General features: G+C 36.5%; 1 protein-coding gene across 1 annotated transcript in view; it reads right to left on the reverse strand.

Annotated features, from left to right (window-relative positions):
* The window catches only part of TMEM209 (transmembrane protein 209), a 36,327-nt gene that overhangs the window by 7,870 nt on the left and 1,244 nt on the right, over nt 1–27,213 (reverse strand). Inside the window, exons 3-11 of the mRNA XM_082632374.1 lie at nt 27,098–27,153; nt 26,111–26,242; nt 25,404–25,645; nt 19,581–19,782; nt 7,367–7,542; nt 6,692–6,763; nt 4,471–4,567; nt 1,335–1,460; nt 10–107 (exon numbers count right to left, since the gene is read on the reverse strand). Of these exons, the coding sequence (XP_082488500.1) occupies nt 10–107; nt 1,335–1,460; nt 4,471–4,567; nt 6,692–6,763; nt 7,367–7,542; nt 19,581–19,782; nt 25,404–25,645; nt 26,111–26,242; nt 27,098–27,153 (1,201 nt within the window). The remainder of the gene's footprint in view (nt 1–9; nt 108–1,334; nt 1,461–4,470; nt 4,568–6,691; nt 6,764–7,366; nt 7,543–19,580; nt 19,783–25,403; nt 25,646–26,110; nt 26,243–27,097; nt 27,154–27,213) is intronic.

The raw sequence follows: 27,213 nt of genomic DNA on the forward strand, positions 1-27,213 counted from the left end.
GGGACTTACAGCAGAATCAGTGGGCAGGTCTGTATCCCACTTGCGGCCTTTGAAGTCTCCACCTCTATTCCATCGAAATGAGCTCATACAGCCTCCTTGAGAAAGTTCTGTAGCAACAAAGGTAAAATAAAATAAGCTAAGAACATACAAGAAAGAAGGAAAAAAAAAGGCTAAGGGGTTACAATAAGCAAAGTATAACATCTAAAAACCTGATCAAAACATGCAGACAAAGAAATACAAGATATAAAAGATTAATTTAAATAGCACCATGGGGACTTCCCTGGTGGTACAGTGGTTAAGAATCCACCTGCCAATGCAGGGGACACAGGTTTGAGCCGGGGTCCAGGAAGATCCCACATGCTTTGGAGCAACTAAGCCCGTGTGCCACAACTACTGAGCCTGTGCTCTAGAGCCCGCGAGCCACAACTACTGAGCCTGCATGCCACAACTACTGAAGTCCTTGTGCCTAGAGCCCATGCTCTGCAACAAGAGAAGCCACTGCAATGAGAAGCCTGTGCACCACAATGAAGAGTAGCCCCCACTCGCCACAACTAAAGAAAGCCCACGTGCAGCAAAGAAGACCCAATGCAGCCATAAATAAATAAGTCATGATAAATGTTTATTCCTAAGTAAGTCATGATAAATGTTTATTCCTAAACCTCAGTCCAAACCTAGACTAGAGAAGGGGCAACATCACATTTTCAAATTAAGATTTATGATAAATCTAAAGAGTGAAATACTATTTCTAACACTTGTTTTAGTTATGAGAACATTTTACAGAGTTTATCCAAATAAATGTAGGGAGGCATAAAGAGAGTATGTGGGAGTACCAGGGAGGCTAAATTTCCTGAGTCTCAAGTCAGTCTCCTCAGAAGATGATATTTCCCCCAAATAATCAGAATACAACAGAAATATAAAGAAGCAACATATTACATATGACTTATAAAAATCGAAAGAAATAGGATCAGCATGCTGAAATTATAAAGAATGTCATTGTGGCATCCATTCTTGGTAGCTTTCTTATAGAAAATGAGTGAAATATTCATGTGAGCCCATTTAGCTCATATTTAAGTTTCCCTTTTTAGAACAAAATTAGTAATTAATGTATTCAAGGCTAACTACATTATTTTGACCATTTTTAAGCATATAGAATATAAAACTCAAAAGTTGTTCAAGTATAAGCCTTAATAAAGCCATAATTAAATACATATTTATAAAATAAGATACTTCAGTGATACTTATAATTAAAAAAAATTTTTTTTCCATGTTACCTGTATAAAATTTCAAACTAGTGAAAAAGCTCTCATTTTTTCCCTCTTCAAATCAATAATTACCTTTGATCCTTTCAAACAAGTATTCCTGATTTGGCGTGATGTCTAGATACTGCACGATTGTATTTAGAGTTGGAATGAGTGGAGCTTTGACTAGAGCAGCCTGCTTCAAGCTAGTAATACTAGCCTCTGTTAAAATCAAAACACACAGAAAACAGATTATTCCTCATGTGGATCTTTGAAAAAACTTCAAATGCTCTTCCTTCAATAGATGTTGAAGGAATAAAGGAAAGCAATGATAGTTTATCTTAACAATCTGCATTATCTACTTTACCTACAATTTATTTGATCATTTCTGGCAAGGTGGCCAGATTTACACAAACACATGCATACTCCAAAAACAGCCAAATCCATTTTGTCAGATCTATAAACAACTAATACACAGAAGATTTTTGTGGGGTATATATAAAAAGACACATGACAGCTTTCAAAATCAGGTTGAATTACAAGTTGCCCATTATGCCAGTGACAAGTGAAAACTTTTTATGACAGTGATTTCTCTCATCACTTCATGAAAGACAACTATCCAAAGAAATGAATAAACCAACAGAAAGTTTCAAAATGTACAACCATACTAGTAATACCCAATGTTGGGAAAAAGGCTTTCTTATATGTGACATTATTGCTAGAATATAAATTGGTATAAGCTTTTTAAAGGGTTATGTACATTAAAAGCCTTAATATATTTATACCTGTTGAACTTACAACTTCACTCCTAAGAAATTATCCTAAGGAAATAATTATAAATGTACACAAATATTTAGGTAAAAGGACATTTACTTACAGCATTATTAATAACAGTAAAGGGAAAATCTTCTAAATTTTAAATAATAAAGATCAGTTAAATACAATATATTACATACATAAAAAAGAAATACAAACTAGCCATAAAAATAGTACTGGAGAATATTTAACAAAATAGAAAAAGTGGAGGGAAAAAAGCAGGTAACAAAACAGTATGACCCCAATTTAATTAAAAATATATACATACATATGTACTATTTGCTCAACTCCTAAATATACACTTTTCACATTTTAATGTTGTTAAATTATGGTATAACTTATCATTGATATATATAGTATCATAGTATTTTTCTCCAAAAGGAGTAAGTGATTGTGATTTAAAACTGATTGATTGTAGTTATCTACTGAAGTGCAATCATGGGTAATATCTTTGTGTATTTCTGTACTTTCCAAATTTTCTACAATGAACATATGCATGTTGCTTTCATAGTGATAAAACAATGTTATTCTTTTTTAAATATTTATTTATTTATTTGGCTGCGCCAGGCCTTAGTTGCAGCATGCAGGATCTTTTAGAGGCGGCATGTGGGATCTAGTTCCCTGACCAGGGGTGGAACCTGGGCCCCCTGCATTGGGAGCACAGAGCCTCAGCCACTGGACCACCAGGGAAGTCCTGTTATTCTTTTTTAAAAAGCACATCACACTGGTAAAAATGTTGTGAAAAATACATATTTTTATAGCTTATAAAAAAGCTCAAAAAGGATCAGCATAGGTTCAAATAACATTACCAAGAAAGTAACCCTCTGACTTTGGAGTCAGAAAGCTCTGGCCTCAAATCACTGCTCTGTGACACTGGGCAAGTTACTTAACCTCTCTGAGTCTTAGTAGCCTGATCCATAAAATGTGGCACTAAAAGCTAGCTTTCAAGGTTAATGTGAGTGTTGTATACATTATATACAAAATATTTGGATACTCAACACATGGGTACTTTAGTGAAGCACAACACTATACTTATTCCAGAGAATAAAGACCGAGTAAAAGATACCCAAAAGCAAGTGGAAAGTGTTAATGTACAATCCAAAGCCCTTACATATTTCAAAGAGAAATTTATTCTCTAGAAAGCTGACTGACTAAAATATTCCTTATTTATATTTTGAAACCTAATTATTTAACACTAAATAAGTTACAGTATATATATACTTTAGGCAAATTATATTACACAAAACCTTCACAATTTTATTTTTAGCAGATAAGAAAAATATATTTTTCTTATATTGAAAAAAGGGGACTTTAAATTAGCACTGTACACATTTTTTATGCTTTGTACAATTTGTAATTAATATCTAATAAGAGACTTGTATCTTGAATATATAAAGAACACCTACAACTCAATAATAAAGAGACAAGTAACCCAACTTAAAAATAGGTAAAGGGGAAAAAAAACTGGGTAAAGGATCTGAAAAGATATTTTGCTTATGAAGGTATATGAATGGACCAGCACATGAAAAGATGCTCAACATCATTAGCCATCAGGGAAATGCAAACTAAAAACACAATGTGATACCATTCCATATCCATTAGGATAACTGAAAAAGACATAATAACAAGTATTGGCAAGGATATGAGAAACTGGAGCCCTTATACACTGTAGGTGGGGATGTAAAATGGTGCAGCTGCTTTAGAAAACAGTCTGGCAATTCCTCAAAAGGTTAAACATGGATTTACCATATGGCTTAGCAATTCCACTTCTAGGTAATACCCAAGAGAAATTAAAATATAGTCACACAAACATTTGTACGTATGTGTTCATAGCAGCATTATTCATAATAACCAAAAAAGTGAAAACAACCCAAATGTCCATCAAATGATGAACGGGTAAACAAAATGTGGTAGATCCAAACAATGGGATATTATTTGGCAATAAAAAGAAATGAAGTACTGATAAACACTACAACATGGGTGAACCCTGAAAACATGGTTAAGTGAGAGAAGCCAGTCACAAAGGACAACATATTGTATGATCCCATTTAGACGAAATATCCAAAACAGGCCTATCTAAAGAGACAGAAGGTAGGCTGGTAGTTGCCTAGGGCTGGAGGATGGGTGGTGGGAAACGGGTCTGTGGGGTTTCCTTTCTGGGTGATGAACTATTCAAACGTGACTGTGGGGATGGTTTGCACAACCCAAACCTTTGAATTGAGGACTTTAAATGGGTGAACTGCATATATCTCAATAAAACTGTTATATATTTTTTAAAGTGATATTATAGACATTTAGTTTTTTTCTTCACCTCAAGATAACAAAAGGTGTTGTTAAATAGCCCATGACAAGAAGAAATTTTCCACTTGGAAGATTCACTGAAGGAACTCAAACGCTGGGCTCTGTTTTCACATACCTCCTATTTGCAGCTCTGGACAACCCATTCGCCTCATTTGTGTGCTGACAGACTCAATCTCTTGTACAAGTGGCACTAATATTGTCTCATTGATCCACTAGGAAGAAATGAGGTAATGATTTTACACACACAATTTTAAAGCATTTCTCAAATAATTATTTTCATGAAACTATTTTTGCTGTCTTGTACTTGGATATTAATAGAGTATAGTGAAAGAGAATGGAAGTAGCAGCTACCTGAAGTCTAGAGAGAGAGATAAGTAAATATGCTAACGGAGTATAACCTGACTAAGTTATATTCTTAAATCACAGATGCCTATTTTTTGAAGATATAAAACTTTCAGTTACATGTTAAGTTTTTCTTAAATTCTTCTTTCTGGGATCATTATACTTAGCTAAAAGGATCATCTTCGGTTTACATTTCTACGGTAATTATTCACACATTTACATATGTAGCATTTATACTGGTTTGTGGTTAGTAGAATAGTTTTTAAAACTAACATAACTGATTAGCTCTCAGCAGGCTCACTCAATCCCCTAACCATGTGGAAAACAGATTTTACTGTATTTGAAACTAGTCTGTGAATATTACAATATTCACTTTAGGACCAGGAATTTCAAATTCTACTTTGCATGGCTGATACCAAACTCATTCTGGGATGTGAAAAGACTGCCCAAGGAAATACCCCATCTAGTTTGTGTGTTATGTGTTTGTTCACAGCAATTTCAACCACCATTTCTGTTTCCACACTTCTGTTTAACCACAAAGTAGAAGGATGAAAACAAGCTTCAGATCAAATACAAGTCTATACAATTCATTACAAAATTTTTGAATTAAAAAGCCTCTGAAAATGAAGTGTTTTTATAATCTATTTATCAAGAAAATTTGGTATACTGGCAAGACCTGAACTGAATTCCTGTGAAGCTATTTTTAGACTTTATCCTACCTAGTGCGACAGTTCATATGCTTTGCTGCAGAAACATTAATGTGGTTGATTACTGAGTACTAACAAGACCCTGATAGTGTATTACAAAATATATGGTATATGGATATACTGCTTTTTAAAAAAAACTACAAAAAACCCTAAATTTCAGAACATTGTAGCCTAAGGAATTCAGATAAAGGATTGTGTTTGTATTTCTTCTAAGCTAATACTTCTGACCAAGACTTTATAAATATATTAACATTTTTAGATAAGCCTATGGGTGGAAATAAAAGAAAGTACAGTTCTAGGACATCATTTCACTTGTTCATTCTTCCAACATTTATTAAGTGTATCCTACTTGCCAGCCACTCCTAGGCTGCAACAAAATTATCTACTAGCTCCAGGAGAGAGATCTAGGCCTCATTCCCAGAAAACCTGACTGAGTAGTTCTAGGGCTGGCTCTGGAATTCTTATTCAAAAAAGCCAACCAGGCTTCTGGTTCAAGAAAGTAGGCTACTATTTTCACCACTCCTTCTTGATACCCTATTTAAATTATAGTAAAAGAATAAAAAAGGAGAACAAAGTGATTTCAACATATTTCTAGAAGCTATACAGTGGGTGGATGAGTGTTGAAGGATCAAACAGTGGAAGAAGCGGCAGCCTCTACAGAATCTAAGTGAAGGGGCTTCCTGCAGTGGAGGAGGGGCCAATTCACCCCGCCCCGGAACCCGGACAAACGGGTACTACAGAGAACGACAGAAAGGGGCAGGGTTGAAACCAGGGAACTAACTCACTCTATATGCAAGAGCTGGCCTTGCCAACCTCTAGGCCAAAGATTAGAAGGTTCTTCTTTAGAAAAATCGAAGAAATTGATATACTCTGAAGTAGCTTCAAGCATATGTTATGTTCTCTAACTCTGAAGTTTTCTGACATTAAGGACCTCATTTTTGCTTCCCTCACATTTCTAGACACATAATAGGCTCTGACAGGAAAGCTCTTTGAAAAGTAAAATTGAGATGTTGGGAAAGGGAAAATCTTAGCAACTAAATACACTGTTCCTTTATCCACTCAAAATACACTGATTTGCTAAATACGGAGGGGAAAAAATTCCCCAAGAATACAGACACCATATGGTAAACGTCATGTTTATTCTTATATATGTGCCACACATATTGTACTTTTAATAATACTTAATTCTGATATTCTAATAATTAACATCTCTAATTGATATTCTAACAACATACTTTGTACATTAAGAGGCACTAATATTGTCCAAAGAGTAATGTTAGAACTTACATTTCTGAACTTGGCTGTCCATGAATCCATATGATCAAAAAGTTGTCTATTCATAGTCACTCTTGCCCAGACCTATTAAAAATGTTTAAAATGAACAATCAAATAAAATGCCAGTTATCAATCATTCCTTCCCCCACCCTTAGAAATATCTGGAATACTTTGGAAAAAACTTCATGAATATCAATACTGATCTAATTAATATGCAGTAGTTGCTATTCATGCACACATATATATTTAAAACTCCTTACATTGATATGTTTGAAGAACATTCTTCCTGCTTTTAAGAACAAAATTCAAATCCTTTATTTGCTTGTAAACTGATGAAGTTACAGAATATCAAATGTTCTAATCTAAATGTATTTCAAGAGCAAGAGTCTTGTATATGTTAAGTACAAGTAGATACTTGAGATACCTTTTTAATATAAATAAGTGCAGAAAAATGTTTTAGGCAGGAAAGTAATGTTAACTATGTGTCATAAAGAGTAAAACGTACAATATAATTCAGTTTTGGGTACACAAACTTAAGGAGTCTTTCTACTGTTTAATGTGCGCCAGATTTATGTTTCTAGCCAGTAGAAGTGGAGGTTACAGAAAAAAAAGTTCCAGAAGAAGAAGAGAAGACTTTCTAACAATCTGTAAATCATAAATATGAAGTCATTTTTATTTTCCATTTACCTCCTCTGCAGCTTGTTTAGAACTGAGATCAGCTTCATCTTTGTTAGCACATGGGGCCTGAGACCTACAGGCAAGCTGATACTGAAACTTCTTTAAAGTTTGTGCATAATCCCCCATAGAACGACTGTAGTTCCAGAAAGTAGGACTGCTGGAAGGCGAAGTAGAATCTGGGCTTCCTACAATGATTAATTTAAAGATTATCAGTGTGTCGTAGTAATTTTTTTTTTTTTTGCAGTATGCGGGCCTCTCACTGTTGTGGCCTCTCCCATTGCGGAGCACAGGCTCCGGACGCGCAGGCTCAGCGGCCATGGCTCACGGGCCCAGCCGCTCCGCGGCACGTGGGATCCTCCCGGACCGGGGCACGAACCCGTGTCCCCTACATCGGCAGGTGGACTCTCAACCACTGCGCCACCAGGGAAGCCCTGTTGTAGTAATTTTGATACCTAGGGTTGGTATATGAACTCTGGGTATGCAGGAACCTAGGCAATGGCAATCAAAGACAAAGCATCCTCTCCTCCCTGCTCCCAACGTTCTCTCTTCTTCAGAGAAATGGACTGCTGGTGCTAAAAATTAAAAAGAACATTTTCTGAGCAGTATCACTTTAAGAGCCATATGCTCTCTAAGTGGCTGAAAGTGTCTGTTTATTTTTGTTGTAAAATTAAGCTTGTTTCATTCTCTAAGACTTTCAAATGATTCAGAGAGAAACAAAAGACAAATTTCTTCAGGAAATAAATAGGCTAAGGAGTTCTTGCTTGAATTTTTGGAAACTCTTTCTGAATGGGATAATTACAGCCTCTTATTAATAAACTAGTCTTTTGGCTAGCAGCTAAACTCACTCTTCCCTGCACTACACTGTGTTCTATTTATAGTCTGTAGTAATTCCTGCCTTGTACTAAGAGACCATCTGCTGATCACACTTCTAAATTTATAAATTTACTTTTAGGAAACGTAAATAGTCACATTTAGGGACTTAATACTACAGAGGAATCTACCACAGTACTTATCACACTTTAAGGTCTGTTTCTTTTTCCAAATAAAATTTGAGCTCTTTGAGGGCAGGGAGTATTTTTTTCCTGAGCATCTAGCCCAGTACCTGAATAAAGAGCAAATTTTCAACGACAACTATATGATACTTATGAAGAGTTTATTTTTTCAGAGTTTACCTGATATCAAAAATATCAATTAATATTTCATACCCTCACACAAAAGTCACAAATACAAACTGGTTTTTTTTTTTATCTTAGCAGAATTTTTAAAAGGAATGACTGTAAAATAATAAAACTGGTTTTCTAGTGATGTTTACAGGCACAAAAGACGAGAAATCATGAAAGGGACATGTGGCAGTATTTCAAGTCACAGCGTCAAAGCCTTGAAGGTCAGCCCGTCTTGTGCTAGTAGCACTGGTGAGAGTTACGTTTCACGCTGGCATGAACATAAATAATTACATACAATAAAGAGATACCACACTCGGGGTAAAAAAAAGTCAAGCAGGACTTCTGGTAACACTGACTGAGAGGAATGAATTAATGTCGAGAAAAGAAGTTTTAAACAAGCACGAATGATTTAATAGGGAATAAAAAAGGAAGGTAAGAGACACGGTCATGAGAGAGCACAAAGTTTATCCTATTTTGATTATTTTGACTATTAACTTTGAAAATGATAATCAGGCTTTCTGAGAGAAAACTTGAACTTAAGAAAAATTTCAATAAAGTGTGGCTTTAGATGACAAAAGAAGTTTTATACAGATGACAGAAATATGTTTTTATATCTGTTGTACATTAGCCAAAGTACAAGGAAAATATATATAGCGAGTGACACAATAGGGCCTCTCTGTAATGACCACCACCACCAAAATAGCACAAAACCTGTAGCTGGAGAACCACAAAGACCAAAGAATCAAAGCACACAGAGATTTGGAATTCTGGCAACATAACAAATCAGGTAACCTGAAACATCTCCAGATATATATATGCTTATCAAATAAAATATATAATTTAAATGAATAATGGAGCTTGCACAAATGTAAGAGGAAGAGTCAGTGGCTAAAAATGAAGAGGGAATTGAAAATTGGAGTGGCCAGTGGCCTGCATGTGAGCTGATGCCGTGGCTGCTCTGGAGCATTTTGTAGGCTTTGGGAAACCTATCAGCTTGGATTTCAGTGCCTGGGAACTGGAAATATGGATACAGGTCCAGGAGAGGTAGACAGCTGGACTGAGAACTTCTTCCTGTCTCTATTCCCTGCACCCCACATAGAGCCAGGAACCTCAAAGGGCCACATTCTCAGTGGATAAGGAAAAAACATCTGTCCACCGACACCAGGAAATAACAAGGAAGCTTGTCTCTCTTAGGCTGTTTAAAAAGAAACCCCCAGAGATTTAAAAATTACAGATCTATCTTCGCATGGGTTTACAGTGCCCGTTTACACTCCCTGTGAGGTCCAAGAACCTCCAAGCCCTAAAATTACTTAAGTTAGTTCAAGGTCAATGACGTTCCTTAGGCACCCGGTAGAGGCAAATATAAAACTGCTAGCAGGAAACAAGGCTTCCATCCAGCCTGCCTAGGACAGAAAAAGCACAGATAAAACTCTACTGAGGATGAGCTTACCAAAAACAAACAAAAATTACATAAATCACAGGGAAACATGTCTCCACACAAATGAGTCAACAAGAAAAAAATGTTAGCATGTAATCTCCAAGAACTTTAGATAACAGACAGAGACTTTTAAAAAGCATGTTTAAAGTGATTGAGATAGGAAAAAGAATTGAAAACATAAGAACAAAACAAGATACTCTAAATCAGGCATATCTGAAAGAGAACCAAATGAAACTCTGAAAACTGGAAAAAAAAAAAAAAAAAAAAAGACAAAGAGCTCAATGAGTTAGTTAAACAGCAGTTCAGACAATGCTGAAGAAAGAACTATCAGTCCAAACTGGCCAAAACAAACAAACTGTGGGGTGAGGAGTAAAACAGAAAGCTCTTCTTTACAGAATGCCCAACCACTAAATGTAGAAGAAATGAAAGTATTAGAAAGTCTCCATTTTGCAACCACTACTGTATTAACTCACTCAGGACAGGATCATCAATGGATGCTAAAACCACTGGATGAAAGCCTGTTGGGGGAACAGGATAGTCACAAGTCTCAGAAGCATCACACTATAGATTGTTTATTAATTACGGAAGGGAAAAATCTTATGAAGAAATCAGGCCATCACTATGACCAAGTGATCCAATTTAACTTTACCAATAAAGGGACAAAATGATATCATGTGTCCCCTGATGTGATACATTGAAGGGAACACACCACCACCTAAGTTGTATTCTTGCCAAAAATATATTTAAACTGAATCTAATAATGAGAAAATGATGACACAAATACAAATTTGCAAAACTAGCCTTATATCTTCAAAATGTAAATGTCATAAAAGACAAAAAAGAAAACAAACAAAAACTCACAAATGTTCTAGATTAAGGAAGACAAAAGAAGCCTGACAATTAAATGCAATACATGATCCTTGACGGGATCCACCATCAGTAACAGAAAAAATAGCTACAAAGGTCATTATTGGGTCAACTGGAGGAAATGTAAGTATGAAGAATAGTAGTAGCTTAAATATGAGAATCATACTGTAGTTAGAAAGGAAAATGTCCTTGCTCTTAGGAGATGCATGTGAAATACGTAGTGATGAAGTGGCCATTCAGCAAAAGAGTGTGTGTGTGAGAGAGGATATGTGACTGACTGCCTGGTTTCTCGCTGCTGGAGAAAGGAGCTATAAATATGTAAAGGGAGGAGGCTAGAACAAACCCTGTGTAGTTGGACCGGAATTGGAGGTATCATAGGAACTCATGGTTTTTAATATATATAGATGGATAGACGGAGAAATATACAAATGGATGGGTGTGTGTGTGTGTGTGTGTTTCCACATATATTTCCTAGCTGTCTGCTCAGTGGACCTAGATTAACCATGGCATATCCAGTGCCCAGACATTAATTTCTAAATATCTTTCTCCACTCAGCAATCATGGCCCCTTGGAGAAACAGACTAACTCGAGTTAGTTACTAGGGAAAGTATAAGAGGAGCCTGGATTATCTTGAGGGAGGCAGGGGGTGGCATGGGGTGGGGGCAGTGTTCAAAGAATGACACCGTCATGTCAAAAGAACACAGACTAGTGAAATCTGAGACATCTAACCATCAAAATAAATGACCTAATTGGAGAGAAGAAAAAGCCCTATCTTACAGTAGAATGCCAACAAATAAATGTAAAAGGTGGTTGCACAACGAAGTGAATGTACTTAATACCACTAAATGATACACTTAAAAATGTTTAAAATGGTAAACCTTATGTATATTTTACCACACACACAGAAAAAGTTTAAAAAACATAAAAGGGATAAATAATGAAGGAATGATGGAATTAGAAAGGCACTATGACAACCAACATAGTAATAATTAAATTTGCAAAGATTATTAAAAGGGTGTTAAAACTATTAAGTGAAAATTTGATGAGGAACAGAATATTTATAGTCTCAAAGTAGTTCCCCACAAAATAACTATTAATTATTTACAAATACTTAAATAAAAATACTCAATTACCTAAAACTTATGGGGGTACAGAAGGGTTAAAAGTATACAGACAGATATAGATATACAAGGCAAATACTAATCAAAAGAAAACTAGTATAGCTGTGTTAATGTCAGACAAAATAGACTTGAAGGCAAAAAGCCTAACAGATAAAGATAAAAGGAGTAATTGACTAGAAGGATATTCTGAATTTACACGCACTTATAATAATCTCATGTATATTTAGCAAATCTGACAGAGTTATGAGGAGACATTTAACGGGAAACACTCAGTGGGAGCATTTAACACACTTTCTTAGTAACTAATAAATCAAACAGATAAAAATTAATAAGACTTCCCTGGTGGCGCAGTGGTTAAGAATCCACCTGCCAGGCGGGGCCAAATCCAAAGCTGAGACCTAGGAGCTGTGAGAACAAAGAAGAGAAAGGGAAACCTCTCCCAGCAGCCTCAGAAGCAGCGGATTAAAGCTCCACAATCAACTTGATGTACCCTGCATCTGTAGAATACATGAATAGACAACACATCATCCCAAATTGAGGAGCCAGGAGTCAGTGCTGTGCCTCTGAGGTGGGAGAGCCAACTTCAGGACACTGGTCCACAAGAGACCTCCCAGCTCCACATAATATCAAACGGCGAAAATCTTCCAGAGATCTCCATCTCAACACCAGCACCCAGCTTCACTCAACGACCAGCAGGCTACAGTGCTGGACACCCTAAGCCAAACAACTAGCAAGACAGGAACACAACGCCACCCATTAGCAGAGAGGTGGCCTAAAATCATAAAAAGTCCACAGACACCCCAAAACACACCACCAGACGTGGACCTGCCCACCAGAAAGACAAGATCCAGCCTCATCCACCAGAACACAGGCACTAGTCCCCTCCACCAGGAAGCCTACACAACCCACTAAACCAACCTTAGCCACTGGGGACAGACACCAAAAACAACGGGAACTACGAACCTGCAGCCTGCAAAAAGGAGACCCCAAACACAGTAACATAAGCAAAATGAGAAGACAGAAAAACACACAGCAGGAGAAGGAGCAAGATAAAAACCCACCAGACCTAACAAATGAAGAGGTAATAGGCACTCTACCTGAAAAAGAATTCAGAATAATGATGGTAAAGATGATCCAAGATTCTATTTCCCAGATACAAAATCTTGGAAATAGAATAGACAAAATGCAAGAAACAGTTAACAAGGACCTAGAAGAACTAAAGATGAATCAAGCATCGATTAAAAACACAATACATGAAATAAAAAATACTCTAGATGGGATCAATAGCAGAATAACTGAGGCAGAAGAACGGATAAGTGAGGTGGAAGATAAAATAGTGGAAATAACTGCTGCAGAGCAAAATAAAGAAAAAAGAATGAAAAGAACAGAGGACAGTCTCAGAGACCTCTGGGACAACATTAAACGCACCAACATTCGAATTATAGGGGTTCCAGAAGAAGAAGAGAAAAAGAAAGGGACTGAGAAAATATTTGAAGAGATTATAGTTGAAAACTTCCCTAATATGGGAAAGGAAATAGTTAATCAAGTCCAGGAGGCACAGAGAGTCCCATACAGAATAAATCCAAGGAGAAATACGCCAAGACACATATTAATCAAACTGTCAAAAATTAAACACAAAGAAATCATATTAAAAGCAGCAAGGCAAAAACAACAAATAACACACAAGGGAATCCCCATCAGGATAACAGCTGATCTCTCAGCAGAAACTCTACAAGCCAGAAGGGAGTGGCAGGACATACTTAAAGTGATGAAGGGGAAAAACCTGCAACCAAGATTACTCTACCCAGCAAGGATCTCATTCAGATTTGATGGAAAAATTAAAACCTTTACAGACAAGCAAAAGCTGAGAGAGTTCAGCACCACCAAACCAGCTTTACAACAAATGCTAAAGGAACTTCTCTAGGCAAGAAACACAACAGAAGTAAAAGACCTACAATAATGAACCCAAAACAATTAAGAAAATGGGAATAGGAACATACATATCGATAATTACCTTAAATGTAAATGGACTAAATGCTCCCACCAAAAGACACAAAGTGGCTGAATGGATACAAAAACAAGACCCATCTATATGCTGTCTACAAGAGACCCACTTCAGACCTAGAGACACATACAGACTGAAAGTAAGGGGATGGAAAAAGATATTCCATGCAAATGGAAACCAAAAGAAAGCTGGAGTAGCAATTCTCATATCAGACAAAATAGACTTTAAAATAAGGACTACTAGAAGAGACAAAGAAGGACACTACATAATGATCAAGGGATCGATCCAAGAAGAAGATATAACAATTGTAAATATTTATGCACCCAACATAGGAGCACCTCAATACATAAGGCAAATACTAACAGCCATAAAAGGGGAAATCGACAGTAACACACTCATAGTAGGGGACTTTAACACCCCACTTTCACCAATGGACAGATCATCCAAAATGAAAATAAATAAGGAAACACAAGCTTTAAATGATACATTAAACAAGATGGACTTAATTGATATTTATAGGACATTCCATCCAAAAACAACAGAATACACATTTTTCTCAAGTGCTCATGGAACATTCTCCAGGATAGATCATATCTTGGGTCACAAATCAAGCCTTGGTAAATTTAAGAAAATTGAAATTGTATCAAGTATCTTTTCCGACCACAATGCTATGAGACTAGATATCAATTACAGGAAAAGATCTGTAAAAAATACAAACACATGGAGGCTAAACAATACACTACTTAATAACGAAGTGATCACTGAAGAAATCAAAGAGGAAATTAAAAAATACCTAGAAACAAATGACAATGGAGACACGACAACCCAAAACCTATGGGATGCAGCGAAAGCAGTTCTAAGAGGGAAGTTTATAGCAATACAATCCCACCTTAAGAAACAGGAAACATCTCGAATAAACAACCTAACCTTGCACCTAAAGCAATTAGAGAAAGAAGAACAAAAACATCCCAAAGTTAGCAGAAGGAAAGAAATCATAAAAATCAGATCAGAAATAAATGAAAAAGAAATGAAGGAAACGATAGCAAAGATCAATAAAACTAAAAGCTGGTTCTTTGAGAAGATAAACAAAATTGATAAACCATTAGCCAGACTCATCAAGAAAAAAAGGGAGAAGACTCAGATCAATAGAATTAGAAATGAAAAAGGAGAAGTAACAACTGACACTACAGAAATACAAAAGATCATGAGAGATTACTATAAGCAACTCTATGCCAATAAAATGGACAACCTGGAAGAAATGGACAAATTCTTAGAAATGCACAACCTGCCAAGACTGAATCAGGAAGAAATAGAAAATATGAACAGACCAATCACAAGCACTGAAATTGAAACTGTGATAAAAAATCTTCCAACAAACAAAAGCCCAGGACCAGATGGCTTCACAGGCGAATTCTATCAAGCATTTAGAGAAGAGCTAACACCTATCCTTCTGAAACTCTTCCAAAATATAGCAGAGGGAGGAACACTCCCAAACTCATTCTACGAGGCCACCATCACCTTGATACCAAAACCAGGCAAGGATGTCACAAAGAAAGAAAACTACAGGCCAATATCACTGATGAACATAGATGCAAAAATCCTCAACAAAATACTAGCAAACAGAATCCAACAGCACATTAAAAGGATCATACACCATGATCAAGTGGGGTTTATTCCAGGAATGCAAGGATTCTTCAATATACGCAAATCAATCAACGTGATACACCATATTAACAAACTGAAGGAGAAAAACCATATGATCATCTCAATAGATGCAGAGAAAGCTTTCGACAAAATTCAACACCCATTTATGATAAAAACCCTGCAGAAAGTAGGCATAGAGGGAACTTTCCTCAACATAATAAAGGCCATATATGACAAACCCACAGCCAGCATCGTCCTCAATGGTGAAAAACTGAAACCATTTCCACTAAGATCAGGAACTAGACAAGGTTGCCCACTTTCACCACTCTTATTCAACCTAGTTTTGGAAGTTTTAGCCACAGCAATCAGAGAAGAAAAGGAAATAAAAGGAATCCAAATTGGAAAAGAAGAAGTAAAGCTGTCACTGTTTGCAGATGACATGATACTATACATAGAGAATCCTAAAGATGCTACCAGAAAACTACTAGAGTTAATCAATGAATTTGGTAAAGTTGCAGGATACAAAATTAATGCACAGAAATCTCTGGCATTCCTATATACTGATGATGAAAAATCTGAAAGTGAAATCAAGGAAACACTCCCATTTACCATTGCAACAAAAAGAATAAAATATCTAGGAATAAACCTACCTAAGGAGACAAAAGACCTGTATGCAGAAAATTATAAGACACTGATGAAAGAAATTAAAGATGATACAAATAGATGGAGAGATGTACCATGTTCTTGGATTGGAAGAATCAACATTGTGAAAATGACTCTACTACCCAAAGCAATCTACAGATTCAATGCAATCCCTATCAAACTACCAATGGCATTTTTCACAGAACTAGAACAAAAAATTTCACAATTTGTATGGAAACACAAAAGACCCCGAATAGCCAAAGCAATCTTGAGAACGAAAAATGGAGCTGGAGGAATCAGGCTCCCTGACTTCAGACTATACTACAAAGCTACAGTAATCAAGACAGTATGGTACTGGCACAAAAACAGAAAGATAGATCAATGGAACAGGATAGAAAGCCCAGAGTTAAACCCACGGACATATGGTCACCTTATCTTTGATAAAGGAGGCAGGAATGTACAGTGGAGAAAGGACAGTCTCTTCAATAAGTGGTGCTGGGAAAACTGGATAGGGACATGTAAAAGTATGAGATTAGATCATTCCCTAACACCATACACAAAAATAAGCTCAAAATGGATTAAAGACCTAAATGTAAGGCCAGACACTATCAAACTCTTAGAGGAAAACATAGGCAGAACACTCTATGACATAAATCACAGCAAGATCCTTTTTGACCCACCTCCTAGAGAAATGGAAATAAAGACAAAAATAAACACATGGGACCTAATGAAACTTAAAAGCTTTTGCACAGCAAAGGAAACCATAAACAAGACCAAAAGACAACCCTCAGAATGGGAGAAAATATTTGCAAATGAAGTAACTGACAAAGGATTAATCTCCAAAATTTATAAGCAGCTCATACAGCTCAATATCAAAAAAACAAACAACCCAATCCAAAAATGGGCAGAAGACCTAAATAGACATTTCTCCACAGAAGATATACAGACTGCCAACAAACACATGAAAGGATGCTCAACATCTTTACTCATTAGAGAAATGCAAATCAAAACTACAATGAGATATCATCTCACACCAGTCAGAATGGCCATCATCAAAAAATCTAGAAACAATAAATGCTGGAGAGGGTGTGGAAAAAAGGGAACACTCTTGCACTGCTGGTGGGAATGTGAATTGGTACAGCCACTATGGAGAACAGTATGGAGGTTCCTTAAAAAACTACAAATAGAACTACCATATGACCCAGCAATCCCACTACTGGGCATATACCCTGAGAAAACCATAATTCAAAAAGAGACATGTACCAAAATGTTCATAGCAGCCCTATTTACAATAGCCCGGAGATGGAAACAACCTAAGTGTCCATCATCGGATGAATGGATAAAGAAGATGTGGCACATATATACAATGGAATATTACTCAGCCATAAAAAGAAATGAAATTGAGCTATTTGTAATGAGGTGGATAGACCTAGAGTCTGTCATACAGAGTGAAGTAAGTCAGAAAGAGAAAGACAAATACTGTATGCTAACACATATATATGGAATTTAAGAAAAAAAAATGTCATGAAGAACATAGGGGTAAGACAGGAATAAAGACACAGACCTACTAGAGAATGGACTTGAGAATATGGGGAGGGGGAAGGGTAAGCTGTGACAAAGTGAAAGAGCGGCATGGACATATATACACTACCAAACGTGAGGTAGATAGCTAGTGGGAAGCAGCCGCATACCACAGGGAGATCAGCTTGGTACTTTGTGACCGCCTGGAGGGTTGGGATAGGGAGGGTGGGAGGGAGACGCAAAAGGGAGGGCATATGGAAACATATGTATATGTATAACTGATTAAATTTGTTATAAAGCAAAAAAATAAAATTAAATTAAATTAAAAAAAAAAAAAAAAGAATCCACCTGCCAATGCAGGGGACACGGGTTCGACTCCTGGTCTGGGAAGATCCGACATGCCGCGGAGCAACTAAGCCCGTGCGCCACAACTACTGAGCCTGTGCGCCACAACTACTGAGCCCGCGTGCCTAGAGCCTGTGCTCCGCAACAAGAGAAGCCACCGCAATGAGAATCCCACACACCGCTACGAAGAATAGCCCCCACTCACCGCAACTAGAGAAAGCCCGCACGCAGCAACGAAGACCCAAAACAGCCATAAATAAATAAATTAAAAAAATAACACCATCATGAAGCTTGACTCAATGAGCAAACATGAAGCCCAATATTTAGAGACTATGCATTCTTTTCAACACACCAAGAACCACTCATAAAAAGTGGTCATAAATAGCAGGCCTAAATACAAGTCTCAAAAAATATAAAAAAATTAATAGGGTACAGATCGAAATCTCTAGCCAGAGTACAATTAACTTAGGAAAAAACAGATAACAAAGTCTTTCATTTCACATACTTGGAAATTAAAAGCAACACCAATCACCAATAATACTTCCAAACAATATTTCTAAATAACTCCTATATGTCAACGAAGAAATAAAAATGGAAGTCAGAAAATACCTGGATATGACAAAAATATGTAGAGGGTACATAGGATTCTTTGTATTCTACTCTATAATTTTCTGTATCCTTGAAATATTTCAAAATTTAAAAAGAAGAAAAAGCATGTATCAACAAATAACAAGATAATATTGATTTGTTTCTTTGACATTTGTGGCACTTACAGGCAAAATTAAATTAAAAATCAATAGAGAGATTTCAAGTGACACAAAGAGCCATGGTCCAATAACTGGCTTCCTCACTGTGGCCATGCTTTAGCACCTAATGTGCTTTCTGTGAAAGTTCCTGAGGGGAAAAATCATTACTCGGCTCAATAGCCTAACTTGGTTTCAATAATAGACTTTGTAATAATCAAATCCACCCCAAATAGATTTAAGATTTGCTAACACTGTTTCCCAAGGCAAACTAGAGACAAGTTAAAAAATGTTCCGAAAACAACAGCACTTCTGGAGTAAATCCATGCTCTCTCCAGCCTCCCTGCCACACCAACCTTCCCAAGGACTACCTGAAAGAAGACAACTATCACTTCATGAAGCTCTGCTGTGGACCACATCAAAAAGTTTTATGACCTCAACTTTTAAACAAATTATAACTTACATTATACGAAAAAGCTTTCAATCGTAATGTAGACAAAAGGTTCAAGATTTCTGTTAGCTATATTTTACATCTTAAATTTTGGTGAACTTAATTCTTCTAACTGAACAAAATACAAAACCAAAATATATTTCTCTCTTAAGTTACACAAGGTGTATTACTAAAGGACTTAAACACTTATGTATGGGATCAAAGTAACAAAAATAATAGGTTGAAGATAACGTAAAATGACACAAAAATACATACATTAGATCTAAATAAAATATATATGTACCCAGATTAACTCTATGCTGTTTCTCTTCTTCACTTCTAAGAAAAGTATCCAAGGTTCGTAGGTCTGTCATGTAGTCTTCTTTGTCAGTTGGGGAGTTGTAGACGGTGGGTGAAGAACGGTAGCGAGATCTCAATCCACTGTTCTCCATTGGTCCAATAGTGGTAGGGTATGGAGAAGATGGAGAGGGACTATAGCTGGCCAACTATACAAAATAAAAGAGCTTTATTTTATTTTTCTTTAACTGAAATTTCTTTGTTTTGGTTTTTGACTTTCAAAAAGTACACACCAATTAGAATGGCCAAAATCCAGAGCACTGACAACACCAAATGCTGGCGAGGATGCAGAGTAACAGGAACTGGGATTCATTGCTGGTGAGAATGCAAAACAGTCACTTTGGAAGACAGTTTGGCAGTTTCTTACAAAACTAAACGTACTATTACCATAACAAACATCCTCCTCCTTGGCATTTACCCCCAAAAGCTGAAAATTTATGTCCATACAAAGATCTGCACACAGACGTTTATAAGAAACTTTATTCATAACTGTCAAAACTTGGAAGCAACCAAGATGTCCTTCAGTAGGTCAATGGATAAACCGTGGTACATCCAGATGATGGAATGTTATTCAGCACTAAAGGATATGAGCTAGCAAGCCATGAAAAGACGTGGAGGAAACTTAAATGCATATTACTAAGTGAAAGAAGCCAATCTGAAAAGGCTACATATTGTATGATTGTGGAAAAGGTTGGGGTAGGGGGAGGATGTATAAGCGGAGCACAAAGGATTTTTAGGGCCATGAAATTACTCTGTATGAAACCATAATGGTGGATACATGTCATATGTTTGTCCAGACACATAGACTGTACACCACCAAGAGTGAATGCTAATGTAAACTATGGACTCTGGGTGATAATGATGTGTCAGCACAGGCTCTTCTATTTGTACAACTCTGCAGCAAGATGTTGATAGCGGGGGAAGCTGTGCCTGTGCGGGGGGGGGCAGGGGTACACAGAAAATCTCTTTTCTATTCCTCTCAATTCTGCTGTGAACCTGAAACTGTTCTAAAAATAGTCTATTTTCCAAAAAAGTAATATATGTATATTTTAAAAAATGAAAAGCATGAAGAAAATAAGCCATACTTGTAATTCTACCACCTAGAGATACTATAATCCTTTTTCACATTTCATGTATTTTCAACTCTTTAAATGTACATATATGTTAATATATTTTTGTTCTTATATAGTTGAGGTAATACCCTTTAGCATTATATTGTTTTTTAAAGTTAACAAGAATTTTCTATAAAAATCCTTTGTAAATATTCTTACTAGCTATATAATACTTCATAATACAAATCTATCATAATTTATTTTTACATTCATATATTCTAGACATTTGGATTGTCTAAAATTTTTGGTTACTGTGAATAATGTTATGATCAGCATCTTTGTGCATAAATCTTAGCTTAATTTCTGATGACTTCCTCTAGGAGATCCCTAGAACTGAAATGACTTGACCAAAGCATATGAACATTTTTAATACACATTTCCATTCTATTAAATGAAAATGTTGTACTAAGTTATACTCCTTTCAGAAGAGAATAGATAGGAATACCTATTTTGGTATGTGTCCATCAGCATTACTCTTTAAAAATATTTATGATGTATAAAATTTTTTTAAATGTATATTTAATTTGCATTTTCCTTATACTTATTAAGTTAAATACCTTAAAAATACAATTACTTGTCAGTAGTATTACCTATTATATTAACTACTTACTCCAGTACATTGACAATTTTTTTCTACTGGGGTTTCATGATCAATTTATATTAGTTTGTAATAAATTAAGGATTAACAAATTTTATAATATTTAATGCTGTTTACAAATAAAAATGTTAATCCTCTTCCACATTGATTTTTCTTTTATTTCAATTAACATGTTAAATCCTTGTATATATTATGACTGTATCTGGGTTACTGTTTCATTAACTGGTTTTATCTTGCTCAAGGGGCGTAATATTTTATGCTTCATTTACATTATCTTATTTCATCCTCTCAATAAGTGGTAAATATTATTACTGTATTAATTTTAGGTATAAGAGGTTAGGTAACGTCTCAAGATCATACCAGGACACCATTCCAGTTTTCTGACTCTATTCTGTTCCAAGGCAGTGATTTCCACCATTCTGTCTTCCAGGTCACTTATCCATTCTTCTGCCTCAGTTATTCTATTATTCCTTCTAGTGTATTTTTCATTTCAGTTATTGTATTGTTCATCTCTGTTTGTTCTTTAGTTCTTCTAGGTCTTTGTTAAACATTTCTTGCATCTTCTTAATCTTTGCCTCCATTCTTTTTCCGAGATCCTGGATCATCTTCACTATCATTATTCTGAATTCTTTTTCTGGAGGGTTACCTGTTTCCACTTCATTTAGTTGTTTTTCTGGGGTTTTATCTGGGACATAATCCTCTGCTTTTTCATTTTGTCTAACTTTCTGTGATTGTGGTTTTCGTTCTGCAGGCTGCAAGATTGTAGCTCTTGCTTCTGCTGTCTGCCCTCTGGTGGATGAGGCTATCTAAGAGGGACTGGGTCTTGCTCTGGTGGGCAGGGCCATGCTCAGTAAAACTTGTCTGCTGATGGGTGGGGCTGTGTTCCCTCCCTGTTAGTTGTTTGGCCTGAGGTGATCCAGCACTGGAGCCTACAGGATATATGGTGGGGTGGCCTCCAGGAGGGCTCACGCCAATGACTACTTCCCAGAACTGCTGCTGCCAGTGCCCTTGTCCCCACTGTAAGCCTCAGCCACCCCCCACCTCTGCAGGAGACCCTCCAACACTAGTGGGTAGGTTGGTTCAGTCTCCTATGGGGTCACTGCTCCTTCCCCTGGGTCCTGGTGCACACAAGACTTTGTGTGTGCCTTCCAAGAGTAGAGTCTCTGTTTCCCCCAGTCCTGTGGAAGTCCTGCAACCAAATCCTGCTGGCCTTCAAAGTCAGATTCTCTGGGGATTCCTACTCACGTTGCCAGACCCCCTAACATGGGGCTCAGAACTTTCACTCCAGTAGGAGAAGTTCTGTGGTATAATTGTTCTCCAGTTTGTGGGTTGCTCACCTGGTGGGTATGGGATTTGATTTTATCGTGATTGCACCCCTCCTACTGTCTCAATGCGGCTTCTCCTTTGTCTTTGATTGTGGAGTATCTTTTTTGGTGGGTTCCAGCGTCTTCCTTTCGATGGTTATTCAGCAGTTAGTTGTGATTTCAGTGCTCTCACAAGAAGAGATGAGCACATGTCCTTCTACTCTGCCATCTTGAACCAATCTCCTCCAGTTTTCTAACTCTGGAGCTTACACTTCTAACATGTTTTATTGGATCAGAACGATCTGTTCATACAATAGCAAAATGTTGACAACTGTTGAAGATGGGTAATAGATATGCAGGAGTTCACTATACTTGTCCCTTCATTTTTGTGTATGTTTGAAAATATCCATAATCAAAAGTTTAAAAAGTAATTGTTTCTTGAAAATTTAAAAGAACTCAATGGTAAAACTTCTGGGCCCTAATGTGTTGTGTGGATGTATGTGATTAATAGTTTTTAAATTTTCTTCCTTGATTTATTTCGGTTTTCTACTACTTTGTCAATTTTAGCATTTTATTTTTTTTTAACATCTTTATTGGAGTATAATAGCTTTACTATGGTGTGTTAGTTTCTGCTTTATAACAAAGTGAATCAGTTATACATATACATATGTCCCCATATCTCTTCCCTCTTGCATCTCCCTCCCTCCCACCCTCCCTATCCCACCACTCTAGGTGGTCACAAGCACCAAGCTGATCTCCCTGTGTTATGCGGCTGCTTCCCACTAGCTATCTATTTTACTTTTGGTAGTGTATATACGTCCATGCCACTCTCTTTGTCCCAGCTTACCTTTCCCCCTCCCCGTATCCTCAAGTCCATTCTCTAGTAGGTCTGCATCTTTATTCCCGTCTTGCCCCTAGGTTCTTCTGACCATTTTTTCTTTTTCTTTCTTTTTTTTTAGATTCCATATATATGTTAGCATACAGTATTTGTTTTTCTCTTTCTGACTTACTTCACTCTGTATGACACTCTCTAGGTCCATCCACCTCACTACAAATAACTCAGTTTCGTTCCTTTTTATGGCTCAGTAATATTCCATTGTATATATGTGCCTCACCTTCTTTATCCATTCATCTGTTGATGGACACTTAAGTTGCTTCCATGTCCTGGCTATTGTAAATAGAGCTGCAATGAACATTTTGGTACATGACTCTTTTTGAATTATGGTTTTCTCAGGGTATTTGCCCAGCAGTGGGAATGCTGGGTCATATAGTAGTTCTGTTTTTAGTTTTTTAAGGAACCTCCATACTGTTCTCCATAGTGGCTGTATCAATTTTAGCATTTTTTCCCCAGAAAAATAATTATTAATTTCATTAATTTTTCCAAAGTATTACTGTGGTTCAACAGACACATATAGCATCTATATTCCATACACTGTGCTAAGGAAACAAAGATGAGTAAAAACACATAATCTTGTGCTCAAGGTTATAATATAGTAGAAAACAAGGTAATTAAGCAACGTTATGAGGTTTATGTACAGAGCTAATTAGTAGATACTAATAATAGTTTTTAAGAAATAAAAATAACTTAAATATTCAAGAGTAAACTAGGGTATATCCACTAGACGAGTATTAAGCAGCCATTAAACAGAAATTATGTTTGGGTGGTAGGATGATGAGTGATTTTTTCTACTAATTTCCTAACTTTCTGTAATGATCATATGGTACTTTTCCCATGAAAACAAAGTAAAACTATTTTAAAAAGTCGTATTTACCTATAGGTTATGGATTATCCTAATATTTAACTTACACAAAATTTTCTAAATTCCATTACTTGCCAAAATTATTATTAGGTAACCAGTAGTATGGAATTTCATTACAAAGAAATATTATGTAAAAGGGTAAGGGCAGTGTGTTGATTTCATTTCCAGACATTTCTCATTTAACTATAGAGATATTAGGCTAACTAGTGACAGCACCTGAATATGTTACCATCCCAGGAATTCCCTGGTGGTCCAGTGGTTAGGACTCCGTGCTTCCACTGCAGGGAACACGGGTTCAATCCCTGGTCAGGGAAGTAAGATCCTGCAAGCCACGTAGTGTGGCCAAAAAAAAGTACTGGAAAATGTGACCATCCCTCTTTTAATGCCTATTTTATAGCCTTATGCATCAGGCAGGAGTCACAATTTCAAATTTGTCAATTTTGTTTCTATCAAGCCTAAAAATTAAAACAAAAGTCCACTTTACTGTGGGAGATGGAATGAAGGTTTCTAATCATCCTATGGAGAGTATTCATACTCAAGAGTCAAGTTACATGACAATCCCAGTTTCTAGCTTAGAAGATACTCCAGTATGATGAAAAGCATTAATATTCTATAAGGATATACAAAAGTTTCACATAAAGAAGCAAAGAAAGAGGGAAAACATGAGTAAAGGAAACTAAAGTAGAAAATCATAATTTAAACTTGTTTTAAAGACTGCAGAAAGATCCTAGATGGTGAACCTCAGTTTGTTATCTTTTCAAAAGCTAAACCTTTTCTTTTGTTTTAAGATGTGATATAAAGAACTTCTAACTGCTGTCAGGAAATCTGGCTTCTATTCTTAGCTCTTAAGTGGGCAATTTGGGCAAGTCAATTATCCACTGGTCCTGGGTTTCTTCACTGATAAAACAAGGAGTTTCGACTCACTAGATGATTTTCAATTCAAACCTCCCAATTCTAAAATAGTAATGTGATTGGCCAAGAGAAAAGAGTCATTACCTTGTTATAACCACTGATGGGTGAGTAGGTCACTCCAGGGCTATAAGAACCACTGCCACCTGATGACAGACCTTGTAGCTGAGGGCTGTATCCAGTTATACAGCTGGTGGTGAACTTGGGGCTGGTACTGGGTGAGCGAGATGGGCTATAACTTAATACACTCTGACCCTGAATTGAAGGAGAAGGTGGAGAGGGAGGGATTTGGGGTGCTGCCAGATCACGTGGAGGAGTAGTCTGTACAACTAGAAGGAACAAACAAATAATTGTGTATAAGTATAAATAAAATTTCGATGAAAACAGATTTAATGAACTGAATCTTTTCCTTCAGGAAAAGGGCAAGTAATAGAGTGACCTGGTTGTTAAATTACATAAAGTATTACTACCAAAGGACACAAATGATTGTTTACCATTTCCACAGAGTTCAAAATAAGAAATTGGCTTTAATGTAGCAAAAGTTAGTCATTTAATTTTAACAGTAATTCAACAATGGAACAAACTTCCATGAGGCTGTGAATGTTATTCAATTTATATAAATAGGAAAGATAATCATTGATCTTAAGACCATTTATTGTAGAACTGTTTAATATAGTTGAACCAGATGGCCTTAGAAGTCCCTTCTAGCTGAGTCTATGAGAGGAGAAAATTAAATTGAGAAAGACTTATTGCCAACCTTTCACCCACCTTTGCAAAAGATATGAAACACTTACCAGCTGTTTTCAACCCTAAAAGTGTTTGCTGTCCAGGGCTAACAACCAGACTTGTTGGTGCCACAGTGTACTTGAAATATCTCCAAAAATCAAATAAAGCGTTTAGGCTGAAGAGAGCTGCAAGGGCAAACTCTGAAAGAGAACAATTTATTTATTTTTTAAAAGGGGGGTGGAACATTTAAAGGGGGGAAACAAAACCATGCATACTTTCGCAAATTAACAACAACAAAATTGAAAACTATCTTCTTATTCCTCATAAGAGTTACCACTTCATTTAATGAATGTCTATTATGTGTAAGGCATTTACCAGTGAGTTTCAAAATATTATCACTAATCCTTACGAACTTTTACAGTAAACATTTTCACCTTCATTTTAAAGATCAACCACCAGTTGTAAAGAAGTCAAGTGACTTTTGCAGTAGCTCACAGCTAGTTATTGAAGCCATGATTCTAACTCAGGTATGCAGATTCCAAAACTCTTGCTCTTCCACTTGCCACACCACTTCCCTATCACAGACTTTAGCTTAATGTATGTATTAGACTTTGGAATTTACTTCAATGGCCATAAGGACCCTTTAATACCCAAGGACTACTGAAGAGCAGACAGAGAGGAAGGATGAGAAAACTGAGAAAGCCATCAATGGAGTAGAAATCAGGTTGACCTTGAATGGTGAAAAGGTAGAGAAGTAGGGAAGGCAATTCAGGGAGACAAATATAAACACAAATCTTACCAGCTCCAAACTTTATTTTTCTTCACAGAACTCATGATTATCTGGAATCGTATTATTAATTTGATTGTCTCTTCTACTAGAATATTCCTTCCATGAGGGCAGGGACCTTGTTCCCTTCCTGGTGCATTCCCAGTTTTGGGAACACAGCAGACACTCAAATATTTGTCGAATAAAGGAATGAATGCTAAGCTGAATTAAAGTGGAATGCAGTTTTTCACTGGGAGTAACTACATTGCAGTGAAAATTAATTACTTACCTATATACCAGAGGAGCCAGTGTGTCACATAACATGAATGATTCATTTTTCCAGTCCTGAAAAAAATTAAAAAGGCTTTTTAATAGTAACAAAACAAAACAAAACCACACCAAAAA

Source organism: Mesoplodon mirus (assembly GCF_964341445.2).
Source record: "Mesoplodon mirus genome assembly, chromosome: 9".
In the NCBI taxonomy this organism is placed as follows: domain Eukaryota; kingdom Metazoa; phylum Chordata; class Mammalia; order Artiodactyla; family Ziphiidae; genus Mesoplodon; species Mesoplodon mirus.